Genomic DNA, 10,433 nt, shown 5'->3' with positions numbered 1-10,433 from the left:
GTCCAGAGGTATGAAACCTAGACATGGCTTCGTTCAGGTATTTGTTTATTTGGCTTCCTTGTTACAAAGTATTTAACAAGAGAAGACCGTACAGAAAACATCGTCATCACTTTATCCGAAGAGCCACAAACAAACCAAGAGGTTATTTTGGACAACAATTCAGCAACTCAATGATATCTGAAATCAGTGTCTAACTGATCATTTCATTTCTGTCTCTGTTTCCATCCTAAAAATATGGCTAATATAGTTGGGTTGTTTTATTTCAGTCCAGAAAAATCCGTTTTTTATCTGCGATCTTTGGTGCCCGACTTCCTCTTCCCGGACAGCAGGTGTTTGGGTTTGAGGTCGAACACGTGTCTGTCAGACTCTCCTTTCCGGGCCTGGCGGTTCATATCTCTCTGGGAGTTCTTCATCATCTTCTTCGCCTTCTTCACCATCTAGAAAACACCCGGCACGACGCCAACAGTTGATTTTAATTTTCAGATAATAAAAGAATAAGCTGATACACGATGAGGTCATAAACGCATCGTCACGCACCTTGACGTCCCGTAAGCCCGACTGGTCTCGTGGAGGACGGGAAGCGCTCTGGCTGCGGGTTTTGGAGGTCGGAGGCGCCGAAGCTGCCGAAGCTTCACGTTTGCGTTTCCTGGTGACGCTGCGTGAGCGCCGGGCCTGCAGAGCGTAGTGGCTCTGAAAATATAACGACCAAAAAATTATTTAAAATGCTTAAACATGTTCGTCATCAGCATGCACAATCAATCAAACAATTAGCAATAAAAAATTATAATTCTACGTCAAATAAACAGTTAAAATGTGTTTGTTTAAAAGCTATACATGTACCAAGTGCTATTCTTTCTTTGTTCTGTTTTTTTTCGTGTTTTCCCAATTTTAGGTAAATTTTTTTAATGTATTCAATGAATGTGGAAAATTTTTGATGTTTATTTATACAAAACTTAAAATAAGTTAAAAAAAAAAAGGTATAATATGATGGTAAAGAAGAGTAAAAAGCCTCAAAACTATTTCATATTTGTTTCGAGACTTAGAATTTGCACTGAAAAACATTCATAAAAATCTAACTTCTAATTTCAGTTCATTTATTAAAGGCAAAAAATCCAGACATGTTGCTGATAGCTTTAATAGAAGTAATTTATATATTTTTTCTTGCTGAATAAATATAGAAAAAACAAAAGTTGGATTTCTTTACATTTTTCAGGGTAAGAAAATAAACTAAAATTTATTTTTAAAAGGCTTTTTAAGTATTTATTACATTTAATAAATTAAAAAAAACATATCCACCATCATTTCAAACTGCAGGATGTAATATTTTTACTTAAGCATCATTTATTTTGTCTTTTGAACAGAATAAGAATATTTCAGTTGTTTTAATGTTTAATTCCTGTGTAAAAAAAAAAAAGCATGAAATTATTTATTTTATCCCATAATTAATTTTTTTAAATGAAGAACTTACATCATTCTTTTCGGTCATGTCCAGACCGAGGTTACTCATCTCTTTCTCCAGCTTCTTCTTCTCAACCTTTGCAGAAACAAAAACAAACATGCGAGTTATTTAAATATTTCGAAGACACAAAGCGTGTCTCGTCCCAGGTAGCAGCAGCCGTTGCCATGGAGACCCTCCTCCCACCTTGGTGGCGGTCCTGGGCATGCGCGGCCCGTGGACGTCCTTTTCCTTGGACTCCAGCACCAGGAGCTGCTTCTTCTCCCGGATCTGCTTGGCCAGGGAGCGGATCTCCTGCATCTCCTCGTCCTCGCTGTCCTCATCCGACTCGTACTCCCCGGCTCGCTCCTTCAGCTCCTCCTCCTTCTCCAGCTCCTCCAGTTTCTGCAATGCAAAACGGAAATTTGATCAATATCAGGCGACATAGTTAGAAATATGAGTCCAGTTTGGGTTTTAAAGTCTGAGCTGACTAAGAATCGAGTAAAAATCTAAACTTAAGCTGCTGCTAATGTCTAAATAGTGTGAAAATTGTGTATCCCAGCTACAAGCCCAAGAATTAAATAACCATCAGAAAGAGGAACTTTTTTAGAGACTTACCCTCATGATGTCAGGGTCGATGTAATCTGCAACGTTGTGGCCTTCCCATACTTCAGGGATCTTATCGTTCTTCTCATCCTCGTTCATCAGATCCCAATATTCTTTAAAATAATTAGAATGATCAGTAAAACATAGGAAAAAAGCAGCTGCCACTTCTAAGTTTATCAGAAGTGCAAGTTTTCTCACTCTGCAGGTCCAGAACGTAATCGTCACCGAGCTCCATCTCCAGGTCTCTCTCCTGAAACATGGAAAGTTTAAGATCCACTTAATAAATCTGCCTATAAATCACAATATGTTCATAAATTTTTCACCCGAAAAGCTCCATCAAACAGACTGAAATTCCTTCTGTTGTATAAAAGTTAATTTTTTGCTGTTTAATCTGCAATAATTCATGATTTGTATGAACTTTCAGGGATGTTATTTTTAACCTGAGTGCAGCAGATGGCTGGTTGGAGAATCTATGCAGACATTATAAAGATAATTCATGAACAAATGCAGCTTTACTTATTATTACTATGCTCAGATTTATGAAGAAGAATGAAGCAAAAATAAATGTTGAACAATTACAAGTTACCATTTATTTCAGATTAATTTGTTGTTCCACATTTATTTCTGCAGTAAAATAGGATTTATAGAAGGACAAAGAACTTTTATTTTTTTTAAATCATGGTAGATATTATTTGTATGACTTTTTATTTATTTATTGCTTAAAAATGCAAATATCTTTAACTAACAGTGAATACAAACTTTTATTTCAGCATGTTGATAGCTGAACTAAAAGGACCTGCTGATGTGTTTGCAGCTGATTTTTATGAGATAACACTATTTTGTTGTTCATAGTTAATAAATCAAGGATTGTGGAGAAAAAAAATTTTTTTTTAGATATTTTCTGTTAAATGACTAAAATTCTCAGGACAAAAAGCCTTAAGAGAAAAACAAAGGAGTCAGATAAGAAAGTAAAAAATGTACAAACATTCAGTCCAAGCATCCAGATCTGAGTTTAATAAGCATCTGAGTAACTCAAGGATAAGGTGAGAAGATAAGGATAATATAAACTGTAAGCTACTTTTCCAGGTGAGCGTGTCGCTGTAATGTTTACGTACCAGTTTGCGTTTGGGTGTGTCGACCTCCATGGCTTTCCTCCGGTTCAGAGCTCCTTCAGGGATGAACGGCGGTCTCTCCTGGGAAACATCAGAAAGCCGTTTTTAACCTGAACTCCTCAGAGATGCTGTTTGGCTTTAACCAGTGATATCAATCAATTAAAACAAACTTAATCAGATTAATCACTCTCTAGCTCTGTGATTTATTGCCATTAATCAAAATATAAACAATTATTTGATTTTTCTTGTGGGAGAAAGCAGGTCATGTGAACTAAGGGAAACTTACTTCACTACTTGAATGCAAGTAGCAGCAAACTTCTTCAGGGGACAACTGACAGATAAAATTAATTATATTTTCTAGTTCTTGGGCGCCCCACCCCTTTTTTGTTCCCGACCTGGGCAGCTGCCCATATGAAAAATGCAAATATCTTTACATTTAAAAAAAAAAAGTTCAAGAAAATGTTTTACTGTCTCAAGCCAAACATGTCTTCTCAGGTTTTTATATTCAGGGAGGTTTAAAGGAAGCCATTTTGTTTTAAACATCAATACAGAAATGTCGTTCTCCATTAATTTCTTATGGAGATTAAAATGTTCAGATTAATTTTTGACAGCTCCAGGCCTAACCGACCTTCTCATCCCTCTTGGAAGGCATGGCCAGGTGGAGCCTGTTGAGGACGTCATGGACCTTCTTGCCCTTTATCTTGGTGTTGACGCGTTGAGCCAGGAGTCGGTCGCAGGCCTGAGGAACGCAGCGGCGTTAAAAAAAAAAGATCCGATAATAATCCCACCAGAGCGTCAGAACGAGCCCGCCTGCTGTCGGATCTCACCTCGGTTTTCACCTTAATGACGCCCTCCTCCGTCAGCGTGCTCGTCTCGATGACTGGGATTTCCTCTGCGGAGAGATCCGCGAAGATTTTCTGGTAACAGATAAAACCTTCAGCTTAGAGAGGCTCAAAATAAAACGATGAGCGGAGGAACTGAAAACCGACCTGGTTCTCCTCCGACAGCTCGCTGATCTTCTTCACATCACATTTGTTTGCAACAACAATGAGAGGCTGCAGGAACGAGAAACAATTAGATGGTTTTGGTTAAGTAAAAGCATAAGACAGGATTCATATTTTAAAATATCCCCAACATAATAAGTTGAGCACAGTTTCTGAAATAAACTGAAACAAAAACACAAAGATGTGGAAAAATTTTCCAGAAAATCTTTTGTTGGTTTCCCTCCGACCTCTAGAGGGAGCCAAAGTTCACTGAAGAAAACAGACGTTCAGTTTTACAGCCTTACAGTAATTATTTCTGGGATTTTTATGTGATAAAAATAGATAAAAGTCTGAAAAGTGCGGCATGCATTTGCATGAAGCCCCTGACTGCATCTTTCACTGGAGGTTCAGATTTACACATCTGCAGACATTTTTATCTTGGATGGAAGGAGTCTCAACATAAATTTTTGTCTTTCCACACACTTAAAAATAGCGTGAGGTTTGGACTTTGACTAGGCCATGTTAGAGCCATTTTATTGCATCTCCAGAAGGTGAACGTGCAGCCTCAAATATGTTTTCATCCATGACTCTCCTGGATGTACCTACATCCATATTCCCAATATGAATTCTCAACACTTTCCCCTTCCCACAGCATGACGCTGCCACCACCGTGTTTCAGCAGATAGGTGATTTATTCAGTTTCATGAGTAGAGTTAAGATTTCCAACAAGTGTAAACTAAAAACTACAAATCTTTACATCTTCTCTCCAATATGGTGTGCTTAGATTCCTCCAGGAAGCTGGGAATTAAATATTAACCATGTTAATTTTTTATTTTTTGGCAAAGGTTGTGTGCAGCAATTTAAACTTTTTAAAGATGCAGTTATGGCAAAAATAGGGCTTAAAAAATATGCAATTTTTTGAAAAAGCTGCTGATAATTTGGTCATTTTAGACCACAACATCCAGGAGGGACTGACTTATAAATCAAAGCTGGACTCTGTTTACAAAGGCTGTGTTTTATTAGAGGGTATAAGAGTAAATGGGGCTGAATGAAAATAAAACACTTTGCAGATTTTTTCTGTTAAAATTGCAGACACAAGATGAATCCTCATCCTTCTACTTCACATCCATGTTCTCTGTTTGTTTACTATAAAGTAAAATTATAATATTCCAAGAAAACACATAAAAGTTTGTTTTTAATGCGAGTAAAATCAAGGGATGTTAACTTATTTTATAGTTATTCTGTTGTTATGTCTGAGGAAGGTTCTTGGTATTTTAAAGAGTAAAACAGGAGCAAGAAAAGACTAAGAACACGACGCTTCTTCAGTAAATATCCAGAATGGTGGCAGGAAAACAGATAATCTTTTCCTCTTTGTTTTTAATATGTCGGGTGTGGAGGTCGCACCTTGTTGGCGAACAGCGGCCGGATGTTGCTGAAGAGCTCCAGCTGCTCCTGCAGCGTGTGTCCGCACTGCTCCGACGGATCCATGACGTACAGCACCGCCGCCCGCAGGTGAGCCAGAGCCGTGATGGCCTGCATCTCGATGGTGTTCCTCTCCTCCAGAGGGTGGTCCAGGATGCCGGGCGTGTCCACCACCTGCAACCAAACACCAAACATTCAGCTCCTCTGCAGCAGCAGCGGTCTGCAGCGATCTGCAGCAGCCGAGTGGTACCTGCCAGCGGAGGTATCTGTAGTCCATGTGACCCACGAACAGAGACTTGGTGGTGAACGCGTACGGCTGCACGTCAACATCTGCTCTGGTGACCTGAGGGGAAAGGTCATTTTACACGTCGTCAGAATTCCTGCGTCAGCAGCCTATTTCTGACAATTAATGGGTTATTCAATCCACTACTTTGATAATTAATTGATTACTCAATAAAATATTCTGTGAATTAATTGATTCAAATTCTGCAGATATTTCATTTAATCACTGAAGCTAATTTTACATAACAATAAATACTTAAAACTGTAAGCAAAATAAAAATCTAATTATTTTTTAAGAAATAAGAAAATAAACATTTTATTGCCTAAAATACTATAACATTGAATTTTCTTAGAGTACGACTTTATTTGGAGCAAAGGATGAATCCGCAGCTAAAAAATCCTTCAAACACGTCTGAAATGATTGCAATAAATTATAATATTGTTGTTTTGAGGACATTTTTAAGTAATATAATGTATCCAAAATAAAAAAGCAACAATTAAAATCAATAAATAAAAAAACAAATACAAACAAAACCATAAATATACTGCTCAAAAAAATAAAGGGAACACTTTAAGTGTTAAACACCTGTTTAAGTGTTCCCTTTATTTTTTTGAGCAGTGTATAATGAAATATGAAGTTTCTGTAAACAAAAATTGTCCTTCAAAAATATTAAAAATTAGTCTCAAACAGGGAAAACCGCCAGTTTGAACTGGAAAAGTTTAACCCTTTCTACTTGATTCATCGTCAATACAGCTTATGGCTGATCAGTTGATTATTTTTTTGATTTCCGGATTAATAACTGCATAACCTTATAAAGAATTTGAACCAGCAAAAGCTAAAACTGCCACTTGAGGAGTTTTGAATACAACAGATTTATTATTTTAAATTAAAACTGTTTTGATTTTTTGTACATATTTAGCTTTATTTCAGCTCTGAGTGTGTTGTTCTTCCAGCAGATGGCCTTATTTTGAGTCTGTACACCCCAGTTAACGACTAACCAATTACTAAAATAGTTGACGATTATTTAAATCTTTGATAAATCGTTTCTGCGCTGCTCACCTTGTTGATGAAGCTGGACTTGCCTACGTTGGGGTATCCACACAGCAGCAGGGTCCTGGTGTTCGGGTCGATGCTCGGCAGACGGGACAGATGCTGACGAACTGTTTGGGATCAGAACCAGAAGATTTAGCTAAAGATCCACCTGAGCGGACGGCGGGTCATCGCTCGCCTCTCACCTTGCTCCAGGTACTCCAGACTGGACTTCTGCCTCTTCAGGATGGTACACATCCGACCCAGAGCGGCTCTCTTCAGCTGTTTGCACCGGTACATGGAGTCTCCGTACTTCATTAGACGCACGTAATCTTTGGCAACACTGGACGAGTTAAAAAGAGACACCTTCAAAATAAAAGCCTTTGGGAATCTCCTGCAGGTTGGTTATTTATGAACAAATGTATTTTTGATTATATATAGACTGATGGGATTTAATACAGTGTTGAACCACATAGAACTGTTTTAAATACATGCTCCAAATGTCATCTCCTCTTGTTTGTCACATAAGTTAAAAAGAATATCAAAAATTGGTAAGATTTTCTATTAAGGAATGTCTAATATTGACGAATGTCCGCCATAACAGTGACATCAGATATCAAAGTTTCATATCAATCCATCTCTAGCAGAAGTTTCTAATCCCAAAAACCAAATTCAAAACACACTGATCACCACATCTGTGACTTTAACAGATTTTCACTGCCAATAATGAGCAATAATGTAACTCAATTACATTCACTTCAGTGAAGTTTTTTTAAATTTACTTTTAGGAGTATTTTTACTATGCTGTACTTTCTACTTTTACTAGAGTAATTTTATTATGAAGTATTTCTGCTCTCACTTGAGTAAAATTTTTGGATTTTACCCACTGAATCAAAAACAAACATGTTTTGACCAAAGATTCACCGGGCACAGACACACACCTGCAGTTTTTGTTAAAGTTTATAAGATTTTTATTGAAGGAAATTGATTTGGAAAAAAAAATATTTTGCCTAATTTTGTTATTTTTAAATCCATCCATCCATTTTCTGTTCACCCTTGTCCCTAATTGGGTCGGGAGGCTTGCTGGTGCCCATCTCCAGCTACGTTATTTTTAAATATTTATATTAATTATTGTCATTTTGGTCCTTAAGACACCACATTTCCCACTTAACTTTATATATTGGTCTGTCTGATGATGTATTTTTTAAATATTAAAAGATTGATAACTTGATTAGTTATTCAGTACTGGAATGGACTTTTTACCAAATACCTTTTTACTCTAACTTGAGTAATTTCTTGGACTTACTTGTCGATGAGGTTCCTGGCGATGTTTATCTGTCCTAAGGCCAATTTGTAGTGGTCTTTGTCATACAGTACGTTCATCAGATCAGCATAAAACGGATGGATATCCTGGAAAAATAAAGAGATGATCACAACCTGCCTGCAGAAACCAGATCAGAACAAAAAAGACTCAAATCTAGGGTCTTACGTCGAGTTTGGGGAAGTCGGTGAGGATCTGCGTGAGTCGGTCGTGGTAGTTCTGCTGCGTGAATTTCACCTTCCGCATGTAGAAGTGCCGGATGCGGTGGATCTGGTAATGCTTGTGTATCACCGTCGGCGTCTTCCTTTGAGTTTTGGATAAAGTGACGTCGATGAATTCCTGCGGGGATGGAGATGAAGGCGTGACTCGCAGGTTAGAGACCGCAAACACAACGCCGGCGGTTTGGTTTTTCAGGAAATTTCTGAACATAACAAAAGTTATCAGAGCAGGAAACATATCTGGACAACAAGAGGAACCCAAATCTGAGCCGACATGCAACAGATCAGCAATTAGGAAATTTTCCCTACATTGTTTTAAGATTTCAACTTTAGAAATTAATTGCTTTGATTTTTTTTGTCATGATCAAATTCTGCAGCAAGAAAGCTAATCAAAAAGACTCAGTGCTTCTTATTTAAAAGTCTCTAAGAACTATTTTATTATATCAATGCTGATATACAGAAAGCCTTGCTCAGTCAGTCAATCAAGTTTTCAGAAACCAATTTCATACTTAAGTGGAAAATCAGAAGGACAATTTTTAAAATATTTTCTTTTAACAGCAAATTTATAGTTTAAATGTCCAGCAACCTCCAGTTTTATCTCCCACTTTCACCATAAATACAAGGATTGCTATTGATTTTTCTAATATCCACCAAAGATATCCAGTTAAATGCCATTTCCTAATTTATTTTTATCATAAGTGTTAAAACATTTTCACCTTAAAGGTACAGGAAGCCCATTTTCTCACTAATTTCTTCCATAAATATCCAGTTTTCTGTTGATTTCTAAAATTTACACCAAAAATGTCCAGTTAACTGCTGTTTCTTTTTGATTTCCACCATAAGTGTCCAGTTAGCTGACATTTCCTCACTTATTTTAACCACAAATGTCCAGATTTCCAGTTTAAAGCTCCAGAAACCCGCTGTTTTCTCAACCATTTCCACCATAAATGCCCACATTTATGTTGATTTCACTAATCTCCACTAAACATTTCCAGCTAACTGCGTATTTTAAGCTTAAAGACCCAGTAATCTCCTGTTTTAGCACCGTTTTCCACCATAAATATCAATTTAGCTGCCATTTCCGGACCTATTTTCAACAACAACAAAAAAGTCTCAAGGTTTCCAATCTAAAGGTCCAGAAACCTCTTGAATTATCTTTTATTTTGACCATAAATAATAGCTTTCTCTGGATTTCTCTAATTTTAACCAAAAATATCCAGCAAGCCGCCGATTTTAAGTTTAAAGGTCCAGTAACCTCCGGTTTTCTAATTTCCACCATAAATATCCAATTAGTTGTTAATCTCCCACGTAATTCCACAATTTACGTATAAATTGGCCGTCTTTCATTAAATTTTCATTACAAATGTCCTGTAAAAATGAATTTCGCCTCTAGTTTGTTTTTTAAAGCACACTAGGCAGCTGCAGTAAAACACGTGTTTTCCTTCGGTGTTTTCTTTCCTGTCTTTTGATCATTTCTCACAACGACTTGAGCGAAAATCGGTTTAAACCGCGAAATTAGCGAAATAAAACTTACCTTGGCGGTGGGAACCACCATAATCTTTTTAAAGTTATAAAGTGCCATTTTGTCGGGACACGTTTAGGTCCACTGACGGCACCGAGAAGGGAAGGGAACCGGAAAATACGTTACAAATGAAGATGGTTTTCTGTCTCCTTATCGCCCTCTGGCGATAGGAGTGAGGAACAGCAGGAGGAATTTTAATGAAATACATTTTAAAACCTAGAAATCCGTTTGATGTTTTCGCTCACATTGTTTTACTTCATAATTTATCATATATGGTATTTAGTCAGGTTCATCTTTATCTGATAGTAATATTTATTGATTGATTTGAGGCAGTTTAATGCAGCAAAAATTACATTATCCATGAAACAAAATAAAAAATGTTAAACTAAGCAACATAATCGAACCCTATCTATATAATCTTGTAAATACATATTTTTAGACCATTCACTTACTAATTTTGGACATAATAGGCTTACTAACAATGCCCAATTTCTTTATTCTT

At 37.0% G+C, this 10,433-nt stretch overlaps 1 protein-coding gene across 1 annotated transcript; it reads right to left on the bottom strand.

Moving 5' to 3' along the window:
* Positions 1–28: 28 nt before the first annotated feature.
* gtpbp4 (GTP binding protein 4) lies at positions 29–10,038 on the bottom strand. Its single transcript, XM_023336195.1, has 17 exons — positions 9,944–10,038; positions 8,360–8,530; positions 8,177–8,280; positions 7,077–7,213; positions 6,901–7,001; positions 5,809–5,901; positions 5,541–5,732; positions 4,143–4,208; positions 3,981–4,070; positions 3,782–3,892; positions 3,157–3,234; positions 2,240–2,291; positions 2,054–2,154; positions 1,643–1,840; positions 1,469–1,534; positions 538–690; positions 29–437 (listed from the first exon to the last, which is right to left on the bottom strand). The coding sequence occupies exons 1-17, from the start codon at positions 9,989–9,991 to the stop codon at positions 285–287; spliced, it is 1,914 nt and encodes a 637-aa protein (XP_023191963.1). The 5' UTR covers positions 9,992–10,038; the 3' UTR covers positions 29–284.
* Positions 10,039–10,433: the final 395 nt, after the last annotated feature.

This window comes from Xiphophorus maculatus, chromosome 6 (assembly GCF_002775205.1).
Source record: "Xiphophorus maculatus strain JP 163 A chromosome 6, X_maculatus-5.0-male, whole genome shotgun sequence".
Lineage (NCBI taxonomy): Eukaryota > Metazoa > Chordata > Actinopteri > Cyprinodontiformes > Poeciliidae > Xiphophorus > Xiphophorus maculatus.
This window is presented reverse-complemented; position numbering and strand designations above follow the sequence as displayed.